General features: G+C 38.0%; 1 protein-coding gene across 2 annotated transcripts; it reads right to left on the reverse strand.

The window, feature by feature from the left end:
* LOC109840154 (ubiquitin-conjugating enzyme E2 30-like) lies at positions 1,129 to 6,585 on the reverse strand. Of its 2 annotated transcripts, none has more exons than XM_020408681.1 (3): positions 6,472 to 6,585; positions 4,667 to 4,872; positions 1,129 to 1,591 (listed from the first exon to the last, which is right to left on the reverse strand). In XM_020408681.1, exons 2-3 carry the CDS (start codon positions 4,862 to 4,864, stop codon positions 1,361 to 1,363), a joined length of 429 nt encoding a protein of 142 aa, XP_020264270.1. In that variant the 5' UTR covers positions 4,865 to 4,872; positions 6,472 to 6,585; the 3' UTR covers positions 1,129 to 1,360. The 2 variants fall into 2 exon arrangements, with proteins under 2 accessions (XP_020264270.1, XP_020264269.1); XM_020408680.1 differs by having other exon boundaries at positions 4,649 to 4,872; positions 6,472 to 6,584.

Raw genomic sequence — 19,668 nt, forward strand, 5'->3', positions numbered from 1 at the left:
AGATTAGGAATCCTAATAACATGTTACCAAAACAGATTTGGAATTATGTTACAAAAACAGATTAGGAATCCCAATAACCTATTACCAAAACAAATTAGGAAACATATTAGGAACCTGCTATCCAACAGTAACCTTAATGGAACTTCTAGTAAAACTGTGCCTCAGCAACATTTTTGTACTAGGATCAACATTTTTCATGCATTGATATACAATAAACTAAAATAGGAAAAGGAAAAAAAAAGGAAAAATTATGTACAAGGCAGCGAAATTACACGATTTAGTAAGTCCACCAAGCACAAAAACTTGAATAGATTAAACAGAAGCAAAATGTGACACACCTGAAGCTCTTCATAGTCACTTTTCTTTGAAGTACAGTGAGAGAAAATTAGATTTAACTGAGAGAGCCTCCTTATAAATGCACGATGTTGATAAATAAATAGCGAATCTTACGGTTATTTGGTGAATAAGAGATGAATACAGCAATATAGAATCAGGAGGGGAGATGAACCTTTATTGATGTGAATGCAGTGGTAGAAAAAGCAAAAAAAGGAAAGGAAAAAAACGCAAGTACTTGTCTAAATGCGGATAGTTTGAGCTACATAAGAAGAAAATCCAAATATCTGTGACTAGGCATGCATCGTCTACGAATTGAGCACTCAGGTATAAAGGTTATTGTTTAACTTATCAACTCCCATCAAAGATGCTCAAAAGTGGAGAAAGGCCTCTCTCATATGTAGAATCTAAAAGGTACTGATGAAGAAGAATCTCCAAAGATTCACAGTAAGGATCTATTTGGATCAAAACATGAAAGATGCCTTCTCAAGAGAGAAATTAAAGCAAGCGTCAATGGGTTATGAGCATAAATGCACGTCAAGGATGAAGGAACAAAGGGGGAAATGTGCTTCATGTTTAGCCTTTATTCAATGAGTGGTGATAGAGGCACACCCCAAATCACACCACCAACCACACTCTCCTCTCTCATTTGCTACAGTACACGGGGCCCCACATGGGATTTTAAAATTTTAAAATCCCATGTGGGGCCCTGTGTACTGTAGCAAATGAGAGAGGAGAGTGTGGTTGGTGGTGTGGTTTGGGGTGTGCCCCTAGCATTTCTTTTATTCAATAGGAAAACAAGAACATAAAATTTCATAACATAAAGAAGCCCGCATGTCATCAAAATACAAAATACAAAAAGCCCACTCAGTTAAAGCAAGCACAGCAAAACAACACGGATACAGTAGTGTTGAACACTGGTGATTGTGTTCAAAGAGAACAAACCATGCACTTCAAAGTAAAATATGAGAATTTTAAGTTGTATAATTTACACATTGTGCCACTTTGACGTGGCTCTTTTCAGTTGTTAGCCCATGGCATATTTCTGGGTCCAGGCTCTGGCTGTTTCCTCGTATCGAGTCCTCTGGTTCTTGTAGATGTGAGCGATCTCAGGAACAAGAGGGTCGTCTGGATTTGGATCAGTGAGAAGAGAGCAGATGGAAAGGAGAACCTTGGATATTGTCAGAGCTGGGCTCCATTGCTCCTTCAGGATATCAAGGCATATGCTGCCATTTGAGTTGATATTTGGGTGGTAAACCTGCATTGAAGCATATAAAGCAAGTCATCCTTCTCCACATCAAGAATGTGCATTTGTTTCTTCGCTAAAAGATGATGCAGTTGTGGAAGCAATTTATGAGCATTCTTGTAATGTATTATTATTTCATATTATGAAAGATACAAGATATTAATGACTAGTCTCAGCTTCTATTTACAACAGTATGAAAAGATACGATGAAACAACCATCCAACTTCACCAGCTCATAATCTAAGGGGAATCAAGATAACTCACTGAATTGTAGTGGACATAGTTCTGTTGAGGCCACCATATTCTTTTAGATGTCTCCTAGGCTTCACCGACTTGAGAATATTGCCTTCAGATCAAGATTTTATAGAGAATAACACTTCTATTAGAGCCTTTATCTCCGAAACAGATTTATATTCTGTATCGTAAACGACCTTTCAATTCACTGACTTTCCTCCCTGATTGCTTATAAGTACTTTCCTTGTATACTTACTTTCCTTCACTAGGTTCATTTCAAACTCATCGCTTAAAAGTTTCACAAGTGTTTGAGCTTGACATCAATCGATTAAGCTTTATTAGCAGCACCAAAAAAGAATTGGCAGCTCTCGATCTGTTTATCATGTTAGTCTCTATGAGTTAAACCTAATAGCCTAGTATTGTTCCCAGTTCATGAGGTCTTTTCAAATAAATGATACAATAAAAAGAAATAAATAAAAACAGGTTTACCTCTCTTTTCTGGTGAATGCCTATATATTTTAGCTCTGATGTCCAGTCCACGTGTATATACTTTTGAGGACTTAAGAGTTGAAAAGGAAAAGGTAGCAGATATTTAATTGCTATGATGAAGTTAAGAATGTAAAAATCACAAGGAGGATATGATTCATAAGCATTCACATCCATCATCCCTTCAAGAACAGTATCAAAGTCCATCGAGCAACCATGGAATATATTTGGAGAACAAAATTGGTTTCTTCAACTTCCATCCCAGCCCCATAAGCTCACAAAAAACAATAATGAATACAAAGGAAGAACATATCTTCAAATGCATCTAGAAAGAAACAGGGTTGATTGTCAGTCAAACAGAAGAGTCAACTAAAAGAACACATGAACGTTTTTTTTGTAAACAGCATAAGGGTAGCCCTGTGCACGAGGCTCCCACCATTGTGGGCTCTGGGGAGGGTTTTTCTGTAAACAGCATTTGAGGTAGAAATACGTGAGTATCTTCGTCTCACCCTTTTATTTTAGATTCCAATCAAACCTTCGTCGATAAAGCGTGCATCTTTCAGTTGATTACGATTCCAATTCAAACTACTCACTTCGAAAGCTCGGTCGAGCTCATCTAAATACAAGTCCATTATCATATGACTGAGAGGGAAAAAAGACGTCTACTGTTCACGAATCCGTCTTCTTGTTGAGGAATGGAAAACTGGTGCTATCGTGTATCATATAGTCGATCAAGGCTCCTTTTAGCGGACATTGCTTCCACTTGATTCTAAACTGAAAACGAATTCTCTTATGCTGTATGAAAGAAATGGACAGGTAATGCTACTGGTTTTCAAAATCTAAGTTCAGGTTAGGAGGTTTCTCTTCTCATCAATCTTTTCTTAGCTCAATAAACCTGATATCAGCACACAATTGATGGAAGAAATTATCTCACATCTTCTATTAGGTTAAGTTTAGAGGGGCAAGTATACATCCTACTAAATAAATAAATGAATAATATCACCGGTTAATGCTATCTCTTTCCATATTTCAGTGAGCCAGTAAACAAAACACTAATGTTGGAGAAAAGAAGCTTGCAGTAAGAAACAAATAGCTTCCTTTGTAACTAGACCTGGGGAGTTTAGAACTCACAACCTCCATTAAGAAAAAGGGAACTGTCTTCTTGAGCCAAGTTCATTCGGTCATCGGTTAATGATATCAAATCAAGGACAAGATGTAGCCAGATCATCAACCAAAGAAAGTACATATGGGTGCACATATCCAGAACAAAACATAGAAGGGTGAAAAAATTCTGGAGATTGGGTTTAGTATTAACTTGAACTTCATCATAATTGGGTAATACTAGCTGAGGCTGGATAACAAGCTTTCAGGAGTGAGTCTTCCTTCAAATCCGATGCCAAAAAGTAACAATGTAAGATTCCTATAGATAAAGGGCCAGCGCATTTTTTATGATTGTGACAAGTATCTTTAATGATAATTAATAATCTAAGATATCTCCGTGAGGTTGTCTCTAGAATTCGCCTCTTCAGGCACCATTCCAGGACAGAATATTGATGAGGCAAGAAATTAATAATGAGAAATTTATAACAAAAATAAAAGAAGATAGTGGCCATATACCAACTATAGCAGTTACCAGCCAGTGAAATTTTCCAATTTATGTATAAACTAGTGCAACATGGGGTGGTCTTAAGACATCAGAAAATAAGAAACAAATACTGCCGAGATCTCAATTAGTTAAGGTAAGTGGGAAACTAATGGAGAAATTGTATTAAAGATTTCTTTCCAACTCTATCAAAGTTGTATTCAGAAGATACTTCTAAGAAGTCTGCACAAGCATAGCCCATGTAACATGATATGCCTGTGCATCAAGCCCAAATTGGCTAATTTACAGCCACCTTTTTTCGCTTATATGCTGAGATAATTTAACCAATTTGCTAAGATACATCCAACTACCATAGCATTTATCTGATTCATTATATTGGCCCATAAGACTAAAGTTCAAACTGACAATAGGATAGTTCAGTATGAGTTAAACCCAACGTGAAAAACACCGAGAGCATGTCAAGTGCAAACTATAAAATTCAATATAATATTAAAAGGCAGAACTTAAATTTAAATGACAAGAGGTCCCTACCATAGAAGATCATGATTGCTAATTAATTGTGCTTGAACGCTAGCAGGTGTTGGCAATACTAGCACGTGCCTGAACGCTATCTATCACCCAATGTATCTTAATTTTTATAAGCATATGAAGCCAGTTTACAAATCACAATGATTTGTAGTTCCATAATTGATAATCCTATCAGCTAGACAAGTTAAAGGTATAAAGTATGCGATTGAGCCTTTTACCTTTGTCTGGAAGCTGACCTTGGGAGGCTTAAAAGGGTAATCAGGAGGGAAATGGATCATAATAAAGAACACCCCTCCAGCATAAGGGCTGTCTCCAGGGCCCATTATAGTTGCCTGCCAGTGGAATAGATCCTCCCCCGTAGGTCCAGCACTGCATGACGTCGGAGGATCTCTCTGCAAATCTTGAAGCTCCTTCTGAATTCTTTTGCTAGCCATTTTTCCTCCTAGAATATATATATGTTTTAAGTGAGAAGCATTCTTTTAATATAAAAAACTGAAATAAAAAAAATGGAAGATTCAGGTCCATAAAAGTTAATCATCAATTGGAGATTAAAGTACAAATGATGTCAACGAATAGCAATTTGAAAAGCATGAAGCACACGAACCAAAATAACAAGGTAGTGTATGCATGGAATAAAAAGTATAAAATACTAATTGAAAATTAGGAGTAAATGATTTCCAAGGATAGTTAGAGAAAGGTTATATCAATACGTGCACAGAAGTATCATTACATGCTGTAAATTGAAAGAAGGCATCACAACAACAGCAACAACAACAAAAGTGGCCTCACGATGTATTTCAGTTAATCAAACATAAATAAGTAATAAATGTTTTCCAAGAAGCACTCTCTACAATGGACAACATACTCATGGGAAATGTTATTGGTATAGTGTGTATGATATGATATGATATCAGAGCACTAAGTTGTAAAAGATCCTGGGCTTGAACATTGTCAGTAACGCGATGCATCTTTAAAAGATCAGGCTTTCATGCATTCCACATGGAAAGGAGAAGCATCTTATTATGTCAGTTCTCAACCATATATCCTGCTATATGTCTCGATCCGTATTTATGTAGTTCAATCTACATTACTTGCTATTTCAACAATGTCCTATCGGTCTCCTAATAGCATGTACACTTAACAGTCTCCATTGCATATACAGACCGTCTGAGCTCATTCTACCTATAGTTTCTTCTTAATTAAAACCACACCCATTTTTATTTTTTTTAATGAGTGTGTACATTTATGGTACTATGATTAAACCGTCCACTGCTCATCCATTTCAACATTTTCAAATCAATTACAACCATTATAGCTATTTTCTTTCACAATTACCAAAGTCTTGGAAACTAAAGAATGGGTTGCCATGTAGATGTTGTATAATAATAATAATAATAATAAATGTTCCTACAAAATTTACTAGCATTCGAAGCTCACTTCACTTTAAACATCCTCGGTAAATTTTATCGGTAACATCCTCCTCAAAGGAAACACTATGTTGATTTCATCCTAAAGGCTAACAATGACTGCTTATAAGTAGCAAACAGACACCCATTTTTAGGTTTATCCTCATGCTCGAGTCGAGCTAAAGCAAGACAAGACAAAGATCGACCTCCGAAGCAAGTTATGAATCAGTTACAGGTAAGCCCAAGGTTGCGGTCGTGTACGTTATTTCTTTTAAAAATAACCATTCGTTAAAGATTTTTTTTTTTTTTAAAGTCACCTTTTTATGAGTAACCTCGTACGCTAAAAAAAGCAATAATTACAGTAGAATAACAGACATCGTAAAGAAGTTTCCTTTCCTCCTATCTCACTAAAATAAGTAAATAATTTTAAAGAAAGATCACAAACTAAATAATTGAAACTGTGGAAACACAAATCCACAGCTAGTCGATCGATCATAGCAAAATCTTGCCCTAAAATTACCTAACCGAAGCAGTCAATTAATCACCTCGTAACAACAAAAACCCATAATAATCGAATAAATCGACTCAAAAAGGAGGAGAAGTTGTAATTAGATGAGGAGGACAGGATCACTTACGGGCTAGCGGTCAACGGGGAGGATCCGAAGAGGGCAGAAGATGGTGGGGAAAATTCTAGAGAGGAGGGGCGGGGTCTGGTTACCCCCAAAAGGCGGTGACAGGATCTCATGCTCCCGTCTCTGGAGGTCCTCAGGAAGTACAGCTGTCGGTCACGTGCTGGTCAATGAGGCGCTGTCAGGGAATCTTAAGCCTACCGGTGGTTGATTATGCGTTGCTCACCGACAGCGAGTGCTCGTTGTGAGGACATGGTTCATGAATTTGGTTGGGTTTTTTTTTTTTTTTTTTAATTATGCATTAAGAGTATTTTATCAAATGTAGCTTTCGGTTCACATTTTTCGTATTCATGACGTTCGGTAGATGAACCAAGGTCCAAGGGTGATTCGCAAAATTTCTATCCTTTTTAGACGGAGTGGTAAGAATCTGCAAAATTTGTGTGCAAACAATTTTTACTTTTTTTTTTCTTTTTTTCATTCACGCAAATTCTCTTCCGTATCTATTTCAGGAAACAAAATTGGTATAGAACAGTCGGCAAAGCAATCAGTCCCTGTGATGATGATTCATAATTGATTTGACTTTGGCCATTTAATTATAGAAACGCTTTGATCTGTTAATTGGTCGTAGAATGCCACCGCTCGGTACTAATTTATATTCAGGGTCCCTTTCGCATGCCATGATCCACTGCATGTATACTTGAGCCTTATCCCACGAAAAAATAACAAAATAAAAAATTTAACTTTTGATAGAGAATATGAAAATGTACCTTGGAGAATGTTCTTTGGGGCCGGATCGTCGTTAGAAAAAAGTATGCTGTGGTTCTGTGACTTCTGTCTGTTCGTCGTTTTCTGAAAAGTTTTTTCTTTTCTAGAATCATGACCTGAATAAGTCAACAAGGGCATCTAGAATCATGTCCCTCACACATGGCTGCTCTTGAAAACAGATAAATTTTCCTAACCTACACTGGACATCCGTAAATGTGCAAATGCTTCAAACTAGATTTTTTTGCCAATCCTAAGTTCATAAGGAATTTTGTCAATTGCTTTTGTGGGTACTCTATTAAGTATGCAAGCTACAGTCTTTAATGCTTCTCTATAGAGAGATTCTGATAAGTTAGAATGACTAATCATACTTCTTATCATGTCCTTGAGTGTTCTATTTCGTCTTTCGACAACATCATTCATGATAGGAGAACCAGGCATGGTGTACTGTGGGACGATACCGCACTCCTCTAGGAATTTAGCAGATGGCCCCGAACGTTATTCACCTGAACCGTCATACCTGCCGTAATACTCACTACTACGGTTAGATTTGATGTTTTTGATACTTTTGTTGAGTTGGTTCTCAACTTCAGCTTTGTAAGCTTTGAACACGTCCAGTGATTGGGACTTTTCATGTATGAGATAAAGTAGCCATAACGCAAAAAATCATCTATAAATGTAATATAATATTATTGATCATTCTAAGAGACTATATGGAATGACCCACAAATATCTGTATGTATCAGTTCTAAGACGTCTATAGCCCTGTTGGCACTAAATCTCCTTATGTTTATTTATTTCCCTTTTACGCAATTAGTACAAATTTTAAAGTTAATAAAATCAAGGGGATCTAAAATCCCGTCTGACACAAGTCTCTCAATTCTCCTTTTAGAGATGTGACCTAATCTCTTGGGTCATAACAATGCAAAACTCTCATTGGTCAATTTTCTATTTACACCTTGAGTGCTTAATGGCAAGGTTTCATGATATGAAGCAACCGTATCAAGCAAATAAAAGTTATCAGCATAAGATAAGGAATCAGTACTAACTAAATTTGAATTCTGAAAAAAACTAAATTTGTCATTTCTAAAAGAATAAAAGTAACCAATTTGTTCAATATAGAAATAGAAATCAGATTTCGTCTAAATGACGATACTACATAAGTCTCTTTTAAATCTAAATAACAACCGGACTTTAACAATAACTTAAATGTCCCAATTGTCTCAATTTCAACCTTCTTGCCATCGCCCACATAAATGTATATTTCACCATCACTTGACTTTCAGTAGCTCAGGCAACCCTGCATAGACATACTGACGCTAGTTGTAGCTGCGGAATCTAACCAAAGCGTGTGTCTAGGTACTGAAGATAAATCAAAACAAACAAAATTAAAAAGTGTATCTTTCTTTGCACGCCATTGTAGGCATAAATAAATTTTGTCTATAGGACATAAATAAATTTTGTCTATAGGTCCCTGAACGCAGCTTGAGATGGAGAAAAGACGATGAATGTCATTATCCGAGTCAAGAAGGATTATCTAAATCAAAGGAGATCATGCGATACTGTAGAGGAGCTAAAAAGCACATGAAATAAGTCGGCGAAGCGTACGAGTCTATGCAACACACTAAACAAAGAAGGAACAACTCAGTCGAGAGTTGTGTTTTGCCCACAAAGGGCGAAATACCATGTGTGTCTCGCCCACTTCATAAGTGTCTCGCCTATGGGAGGTTGTAGGGCTCCTCGTGAGCTTTTCAATGCATCTTAGATCACCTCATTCCGAGATCAGACAAGGGAATTAGAGGCAAAACAACAATGCAGACATCACATAAGTTTTCGAGACACATGCAACTGTCTCGGAAACTATAAGATGTATCGCACATTTCAACCATGATGCGATTTAAATATGAAGAATCTCAAAATACAAAAGTTGTAGATCTCTTCGTTAGATTTCTAACACATCTTGAATCACCTTATTCTGAGATCGGATGAGAGATTTAGAGATAAAATACAACACATAGTTTTCGAGACACATGCAACTATCTTGGAAACTATAAGACAAGAACTAATATTTTGACCATGATTCGCATCAAATCTGAAAAATCTCAAAAAATAAAAGTTGTATATCTCTTCACCAGATTTCCAACGCATCTTGGATCACCTTATTCCGAGATCGAACGATAGAGTTAGATACAAAATACAATACATATTTTCTGAGACACATGCAACTGTCACAGAAACTACAAAACAAAAACTAAAATTTTGATCATGATTCGGATCGAATTTAAAAAAGATTAAAAGATAAAAGTTATAGGCCTCTTCACCAGATTTCCAATGCATCTTGGATCACCTTATTCCGAGATCAAACGAGGGAATTAGAGCCAAAATACTCATGACAGCACAAACTATCTCGGAAGTGCGAGACAGTTGTAACTATCTCGCACACTGAGAAACTAACAACATGTTTTCTAATATTTTTCTTAAGTTTCATGAGGTCCACATGGCTTATTAACTACTGGAACACCTATGAACGTGGGGGAAGCAGTTACAAGCAAGAATTACGCCCATAATCGCAGGAATAATGACAATTAAACACACTACTAGAAACAGGACTTTTAGCGACGGACAAATCCATCGCTAAAAGTTAAAAATCCATTGCTAAAATTTTTAGCGACGGAAAAAATAAATTTTCGTTGCCAAAATACCATCCGTACATTGAGGGTAGATAAAATTACTTTTAGCGACGGATTTTCCATCGCTAAATTTCACCGACGAAAAATTAGCGACGGATAATCCGTCGCTCTATTTAAAAAAAATATTATTGACGGATTTTTCATCGCTAAAAATAATAGCGACAAAAATGAGCAACAGAAAATCCATCGCTATAACAATTTTAAAAAAAGAAAAAACAATAGCGACGGAATTTTCGTCGCCATTAACATTAGCGACGAAAAATACGTCGCTATTATAATGTCCCCGTATCTTATTTCTGTCGCTAAAAGTGTATATAGAGACGACTAATCTTTGACTAAATATTGCCAATATTTTTTTAAAAAATATTTTAAAAATTGAAAAACCCTGTACAATAATATAATAAATTTAAAATCATGTTCAATCAGTAGTATAATATTCATTCCCATGCATATATAACACATATATTTTAATAAAAATATCCCAACATAATAAACATTGTTTATACAGCACACACCATGATAAATATTGTTTATACAGCACACACTCATTCATTGTTTTCAAAGGTAAAAAAATAAATCAGTCCTCCTGATCATCATCATCATCCTCATCACCAGCTCCACCTTGTCTAGAAGTCTCGGCCTACAAATATAAATCAAACATTAACCACATGGCATGACATGCAAGTATAGCAATAAGAGAGAGTATCATGGCATATTCTTATGTATTATATGTTTCGGAGAGAGTATCATGACATATTCTTATGTATTATATGCACGCACGCACAATTTTTGCAACAATGCATGCACACACCCTAACCTCACCCGCAATTTTCTCACCATATGCGCATGCACACGTACATGCACGCATGCACGCATATACACACGCACGCGTACACGCGTACACACATGCACACATGCGTACATGCATGCACGCGTATATGCACACATGCACGCGTACACGCACCAAATCCTCACTCCTCCCCCTCCTCAACCACGACCAAAGCCCCCACCCACACCCCCTCCCCCTACATCACCACCACCAACAACAAATCCCCACTCCTTCCCCTCCCCCACCACGACCAAACCACCCACCAACCGATTACATAACCAACCATACGCACGCACGCACCACAACAACATAACCACAACCAACTAACCAATATCACCATCACTACGCACGCACGCACCATCAACACCACCATCACATAAAAATATTATACATATATATTTTGTGCTTTGTGTTAGGGTTAGAGTTAGGGTTTGTGTGTAACAGTGTGTATCGATGTGTGTGACATCATTTAGTCACATGGCATATTCATAACTAAGTAAGAATTATATATATTTAATTCATTTAATTTAAAAAAGTAAAGTATATATATTACCTGGTCTGTCATAAATCGTCTCCTATATGCCTCCTGAGCCTCCTGAGACTGAGTCGACATGAATTGTGTGAACTCAAATTCTTGCTACTCCCGACGCCTTCGTTCTTCCTCCGCAATCCGCTGATATGTTGTTTGTTACGACTGTCAATCTTCAATTGTTTTCAACCGCTGCTCCATCGAGTCTTGATATGAACTGCTTCCTGGTGTTCCTGGTGGTGCTGCAGACTCGTAGGTGCTACTAGAATCGTGCGGCCTCTGCTCGGATCCTCTCCACCGGTATCTATTCTTCCTACTCGGTCCAATGATTGTCTTGATGATAGAGTCCTCCTCCTCTCTACTTAGCTGGGCCAGAGTGCTAGAACCAACCTGGGATGAGATATTTGCTCTTGTACATTGGCATATAATTTCTCCTGCGATATATCAAAATAACCCAGGCAAGTCAACTTTTTAATGATGCATTATTATGAAATTAAATATACAAATAAACTGCTACTTACAACTAGATCCTGGTTCTTCACCTTCTTCTCTTCATCGGCATAATTCGATCTCCAAGAAGTCAGAATACGATATGTAAAATGTTCGAGATCTCCCCCTTCCCTATTTTATTCAAATATATCATTGCGGCATAACACATAAATTATACTCAAATTGATAATTTAAAAGTTAATATATTATATACCTCAAGCTCCAATTGATGATAATGCTGTCTAAAGGACCTGGAGCCCCCGTGATGCTCGTAACTGCGGGGAGCGTTGCGGTTCCTCCTTGCTATTTCAGCTTGAGCCTAGAAAACAATGTCAAATCAGAAAAATATAGAAATTCAAATAAAAAATAAAAATATGTACTTCAATAATACCTGAATTTCGGCCGTGTCCCAGCAATCACAAAGTGCAAAAAAAATATACTCCATCTACGCGCTCGTCAAGATGCCAAAAGCGCTCCCAATCGTCTGTTATTTGAACAAAATATTTTTTCTTCACCTCAAACAGTCACCTCTTGAATGATAGATTGATTTGCGTGAAGCAGTAAGTCTAGGCACAAATGTTATTATCAAGGAAGAAAAATCACTTCAATATATATAAAAAAAGAGATACAAATCAGTGTATTAAACATAATGATAAACTAATAACTAATAATGATGAAAATCCAAATAAATGACTCACACATATATATCTCCAACAAGCCATCAGCGCATCAATTCGCTGTGATTTTCACGTTAAAAAAATGTTAAAGAAATCATGTCTCTTGGCCAAAGTGGTGAGGAAATTATTGAAAGCATTGACAAATGCCCCGACAGGCACTCCGTGCTCCCATCGGATCATGACCCTCCGATGAATATTAGAGATGAGGCTCTGTTCCCTGGTAGCATTGCGGCCGCGCCTAGGAGGTCGCCGGTACCTGCGAAACAATGAAAATCGGGTAGCATATAAATCAATCCATATCGATAATAAAAATTAAAATAATAACCGATAAAGTGGCCAATAAGTTGTACGGCTGCTTCATGCACATCGACGGCATAACCCTCGACCTGTTTCATGCACATCGACGGCTGCTTCATGCACATCAATAATAAAAATTAAAATAATAACCAAGAATATCTTCCAGGGATCAAGAGTGGTAGTATCATGTACGGCTGCTTTATGCACATCGACGATAGTAGGTTGTACAGTGTCAGCAACACTGGCCAAGTAGACCAAGCGGAGCTCATTAATCTAAACGAATTAAATCCGTTGCTAGCAAGCCCCAGCCTATTATTCTGAGACTCCTTACCAAAATCGGGGTATATACGATTGATGTGCTTCCATGTCTCAGCAGGATGTCTTAGTTTCCCATCCTCTTTGCGGTCGGTCAAATACCATCACAATTCTCAGCCAGCTCGGCAGACATAAAAAACCTCTACAGCCTAGGAATAATTAAAAAATATCGGAGAATCTTCGCAGGGATTCTGCTCTGCTTATTGGATGCACCGCCTTCAGATGTGTTTGTATGTTCTTTCCAGCGTGATACATGACATGTCGGACATTCCTCCAGAGCTTCATTACCCTTATTGTACAGGATGCAGTTATTAAGATATGCGTCTATCTTCTTGTAATCAAACCCCAGCGTATCAACAATCTTGTGAGATTCGTAATAGGTTGCGGGGATGCTCTTCTCGCCGCCTGGAATGATTTTCCTGAGCAAGTCTAATAACATCTCGACATGTGTAACAGTCATCCCACTGAGTGTTTGGATATGAAGAAGCCTCAGTATAAAAGAAAGTCTTGTGAACTCCTTGCACCCCTCGTATAACGGTGACTTATTTTCTTCAACAAGTCTCATCAATCGGTCTACATCTTAAAACATACCAGTAGTGTTGACATCACTCGAAGACGGCACGGCAAGAATATCTTCCAACATATCAGTCGTGTCAACTGTCGGATTGTTGATATCAGTGAACTCTTCCTCTAATTACATCACCGAGATGCCTTCACCGTGATGACTCCAAAATACATAAGAGCTATCAAATCCATTGATTAACAGATGGAAACTTACGTCACTCCTAGTGAAAAATTTACCGTAGAGGGTTGGTGTCAGAGTATTCTAAGAAAGCCTCTATCCCATCCTTGTATCGGGTGTCTAGATGCCTCCGATCATGTGATATGCTCATGAACGATTTGTCAGGAACTGTCCGCATCTAGAATTTAAAAATTAATGGAAGTAAGCATATCCCTACATATATCATTTTAATGTAGGATAAATGTGTGTGACCGACTGTCAGAGGAAGGCTTCTATCCCATTAGGTATGTAAACGTGACGTGTATATGTATTTACGTGTGTTCAAGTGTACTTTTATTTTGTTAAAATTTCGATAACACCTGACCACTGTTCTCCGAGTACACTATAGTGGAAAGGATATACTCTTGCATATCCCTCCGACATTTGTACACGGAGAACAATGAGTAAGCGCCATCGAAACTCTGACAAAATGAAAGTACACAAGAACACGTGTAAATACATATACACATCACGTTTACATACCTAACCTGTCCACACTGGACAGATCCAATAAATATTTATATATAAGTCTCCCATCACATACACGTACGAAAAGGTTGTTCGAACTGAACACAATGGTCTTATATCCGCCAACCATCCCGTACGGGTATGTGACCGGAAATAAAGAGATTACATTTAGTATTTATTGGATGGGGAATTCTACGGCTCGAAAATATATGTGTGTACAGTTGCTATGTAATTAGCGATGTAATAGTTATGCTAACCTTCAATGTAACCCTCACTGTAACTCACACCTAACCCTAACACTCACCTAACCCTAACCCTCGCCCTCACCATAACCCTCACCCTCGCCCTCGCCATAACCCCCGACCTCGCCCTCTCCTTTGCCCAAACCCTAACCCTAAACCGCACCCTAACCCTCACCAACCCCTAACCCTCGCTCTCGCCATACCCCTAACCCTAACCCTCGCCCTCGCCATAACCTCTCGCCCTTTCCCTCTCCCTCACCCTAACCCTAACTCTAACCCTCACCGTCATCCTAACCCTAACCCTCACCCTCGCCTAACCCTAACCCTAACCATATTGACATACCCTTAACTCTAACCCTAACCCTTACCCTCGCCATAACCCCTCACCCTCTCCCTCACCCTAACCCTAACCCTCACCCTTACCCTCACCCAACCCTAACCCTAACCCTCGCCTAACCCTAACCCTAACCGTAACACGTACTAAATTTTATTTTTTTATATTATAGTTTTATCAAGATGAATATTTTTTATTAGGGTTTGGGTTTTTTTCATACTTTTTTATTTTGCAAAAATTAAACTCTAATTGTAATTAAAAATATAATTAATAAATTCAAAAAAAGAAATCTCTATTTCTCTCTCCCCCTACATCTCTCCTTCTCTCTGTCTCTCTTCTCGGGCCGAGCCGGTGGCCGGGCCCGACGGTCGGTGCGCCCCCGCATCGCCAGACAAGAAGCGAGGCAGAGAGAGGGCTGAGAGAAGGATATGTAGGGGGAGAGAGAAAGAGAGATTGAGGTGGAAGATGGGGAGAGAGAAGAGAGAAAATTGAGGGGGAGAGGGGTGACCTTTGAGAAGAGAAAGAGACGAGGTGGTGGCGGTGATGGTGTGGGGTTGGCGACTGGCTCGTCAGTTGAGGGCAATGGAGGCGGTGCGGGTCTGGTGCCGGTCAAGAGAACGAGAAAGGGTAGGGGGTGAGGTAGAGAGGGGGAAATGAGAGAGGGGTTTGGGGATAAATCCCTCTCTCGGGCGTTTGCTGCCCAAATATTTTAGGCACGCCCGCGCCCAAATTTTTTTCCCGGTTTTCTTTTTTAGCGACGGAAATTTTCATCGCTAAAAAACCTTTTAGCGATAGAAAATTTCCGTCGCTAAAAAATCATCGGTAAAATTAAATCAACAGAAAATTTCCGTGGCTAATACAGATTTTTCCGACGGTAAAAACTTTTTGCCGATGGAAATACAGCGACGTATAATTCTGTCGCTATAAGTCATGTTATAGCGACGGAAATATCTATCACTATATTTCCGTAAGTAAAACCCTATTTTCTAGCAGTGATATGGGAGAAGCGGTTACAAAATGACCAGAAGCAAGTCATGCTTCCGAGACAGTTGTAACTGTCTCGGTAATGGGAAGCTCATCATGCTTCCGAGACAGTTACAACTATCTCAGAAATAGGAGTCTCCCGATGTGACTTTTTCTAATTTTTGACTTTAGTTATTGTTCCTAAAGTCTATAAATACCCCCTAGGACCATCACTGACGAGGGCTGAGCATTTTGGAGCAGAGTAAACAGAGAGTCTTGAGCAATTTAGGAAATTTCAAGCAATAAAGAGAGAGTCTTTATCACGTGCAAGCATTTTTTTAGAATTCTTGTGATTCCTTGAGATCTAATCTTTGACTTGATCTTAAGAAGAGTGTTTATCACATCGATAAGATATTCACTTCTTTTTTTATTTCTAAACGAAGTAAGAATTCCCAAATAGCCTTCACCGTTCAATCTGAATCTGTGATTCGGTGGTCCACGGGCTAACGCACCCCCGACACAGTTAAAGATCTCATGCAAGCAGCAATCCAAAACGATCATGCTTGTGTTTCTAAGGAGCATTTGTAATTTGATTTTGTTGTAAATAGTAGTTTTGTCACGCCCCGCTTCCCAAAATACACGGGAACAGAAACGTGAACAAGCCCGCGACGTATAAGATTGAGAAGAAATATATACTATCATTTTTTTCTCTTTTCTTTTCTTCTCAATCCAATACGCTAAGCGTCTAGAAATAAATATAATGCGAAGTCACAGGTCCCGCTAAGCGTCTAGAAATAAATATAATGCGAAGTCACAGGTCCCCGATCACACATAGCAAGAATATAATAACAACCCAGAATAAGAAATAGACATATAATATAATGACAACCCAGAATAAGAAATAGACATATCATCAATGGTAAATCATCCCAGACCTAAACATATGGGTCAAACATGCCCTTATTACAAAACGGTCCAACTAAAATATAAAAATACATAATCCAACAGAAATAAAGGAAAGTACTGCTAAAACAACTAAATCCAATATCAGACTAAAGTAAGGTTCTGCAAAAGAGATCTAGCGCTTATCAACTACTACATAAAGAAAAGTCTAAGCTTCAGATTGTTCTTCTGATCCATCTGGAAGACTTCATTGCTACAAATCCTCTGGCTCTTGTACTATCCCGAACTGAGGCTGTACATCTCCTAAATCTAACGTACACCCAGAAAATAAGAGTACGTCAGCGTGTAAAACACACGACAAGATCCCCCAAGGCAAGAACAAATACAACAACGATAATGATAATATATGCGTGGTCAATGCGATAACAGAAATAAAAATAGAACATGTGATGATAGAATAACAATAGAGGCGTGCAACTGGAATACTAATAATCAGACGAATCCAAAAATCAACCAAGTAACAAGATCATGCAGGTAGCGATCAGAAACCATCCAAGCAACAAGATCATACAATAGATAGAATTAATATTTAAAAATCTACAACAAGAGACGTAGTACGTCGAACGAAATAATCCTAAAAAGGAAACCCTCATGTATATACCATATGTCTCAAATTGTAGATAATTAAATATTAACTCCAATCTATGTATGAAAAGAACACAACTAGTCATCCTATCACAACTCACTGGTTCACATCTCACTAGAGTCAAGGTTCATATTCTCGGATAATCGATTGTTCACCAAATCATTTACGTACAACTTTTCACTACCCCCCTCAGACTCACCCCAGTGCTACACAGGAATTTCACTGGTGCGAGCCTGGAAATAATCAACAAGCATAATATCACATCACCTCAGACCCACCCCAATGCTACACAGGAATATTGTTGGTGCGAGCTTGGAATAATCAACAACCACATATCACGACACCTCAGACCCACCCCAACGCTACACAGGAATATCGTTGGTGCGAGCCTGGAATAATCAACAATCAATCCGATCACCTAAACCAGGAATTCCCCATCTCAATTCTTCCCGTTTTTCTAAGCCAACAAACTTCACTGCCCCCCTCAGACTCACCCCAGTGCTACACAGGAATTTCACTGGTGCGAGCCTGGAAATAATCAAACAACCACATATCACGACACCTCAGACCCACCCCAACGCTACACAGGAATATCGTTGGTGCGAGCCTGGAAATAATCAACAAGCATAATATCACATCACCTCAGACCCACCCCAACGCTACACAGGAATATTGTTGGTGCGAGCCTGGAATAATCAACAATCAATCCGATCACCTAAACCAGGAATTCCCCATCTCAATTCTTCCCGTTTTTCTAAGCCAACAAACACAGTATCTAGGTCCTATACACGACACGCTAGGCCACTAAGGACATGAACTACTAACGGTTATCAACAAAACAAGAAATAATAAATAAATATAACTATTTTATGCAAATCATATGATGAACATGACTATATAGACTAGCGATGAATCAGGTATGCATATATGACAATGAATGAGTATAAATAAGAGTGTCATCATGTCGGTGTCAATGTACATAAAATGTCGTGTTCTTCAACTATCAATCACACGATCATAAAAAATAATCCTTTTCCAAAATAACTTCTTTGAAAACATTTATCATTCTAAAATAATTTTCTTCCGCAACATAAATTCAAAAATATTATAATTATTCTAAAATAACCCCGTCATCAAAATAAATTCTTTAATCTATTATATTTATCCTGAAATACTATTTATCACATAATTAAAATTTATTTAATATTATTCATCACATCCACACAGATAATTTACCACAAATTAACATAACAGATAATTCATAATTTATAGAAAAATAGTTCTGAGCAAGCGGGATCTTGCTAATGATGTGTGAAAATACCGCACTAGTGGTGTCTAAAATTCCTCACCGCGCTTATGTATAGTCTTTAAACAACATATAACATGTTACTAATTAATGTTGTAGGAGTTAATCATCCTATAAATACTAACAATATATAATTCAAAAGAATACAGGGAATAGCAAGTCCAAAGGGGACTTGCCTTGGTTCGTGGCGTTGGACTTGGCGGCGACGGGAGAGAGGATCAGCGGAGAGGGGTTGTCGGGGTTGTCGCGACGTCGGGTGCTGTCAACGGCGGAGGAGGACAGAGGGACGGGAACGATCGGAGTTCAGCTTGGGCACTGGTGGTTCTCAGGTCGTCGGCGTCGGCTCTGGTGGCGGATTGAGGGGCGGTGAGGTGCTGGAGGTGGTAGCGGCTTGGAGGCGGTGACTGAGAGGAGAGGAGGGCTGGTAAGATGGGGTTTTCTTTTAGGGTGCACTGATGGAGAGGGGGTGTACGGTGAAGAGAAAAAGAAAGGTTTATTTTATGGAATGGGAGAGAGAGAAGGATGTGAGAGAAATATGGGGGTAAAAAAGGAAGGTGTATTATGTGATATGATTTGAATTGATTGGGGAATGATTATAGCTGATTGGGAAAAGAATTTGGAAGGAATTCAAATTCAAATTAGAGGAAATTAAGAGGGAGAAGATTATGACATATATTTGCAAGATATTCAGAATAATAATATTAATAAGTAATTAACAACTAAATTTTCATATATTTGTATATGTACTAAGCTCAAATTTACATAAAAAAATTACTAATAGTATCAATAGTTAAAATAATTACTTAAAATATTCACTATAGCTATAAATTAATATTTTACAGAATTAATACTTTCAGGACTATATATTTTATTATTTATTTATTTTGAAAACTCAAAAAATTCCAGAAATTAGGAAAAGTATTAATAAAATATAATATAATATTTTAAATACTAGAAAATTTTATTTAAATA

The sequence above is a fragment of the Asparagus officinalis genome, chromosome 5 (assembly GCF_001876935.1).
Source record: "Asparagus officinalis chromosome 5, Aspof.V1, whole genome shotgun sequence".
Taxonomy (NCBI): domain Eukaryota; kingdom Viridiplantae; phylum Streptophyta; class Magnoliopsida; order Asparagales; family Asparagaceae; genus Asparagus; species Asparagus officinalis.

What these genes read in the sequence shown, in the direction of transcription:
- LOC109840154 (XM_020408680.1), bottom strand. Translation starts at nt 4,864, where the DNA reads ATGGCTAGCAAAAGAATTCAGAAGGAGCTTCAAGATTTGCAGAGAGAT. An exon ending in AGGTCAGCTTCCAGACAAAG is followed by an intron (nt 1,592 to 4,648) that starts GTAAAAGGCTCA and finishes GCTTCAATGCAG; the next exon opens with GTTTACCACCCAAATATCAA.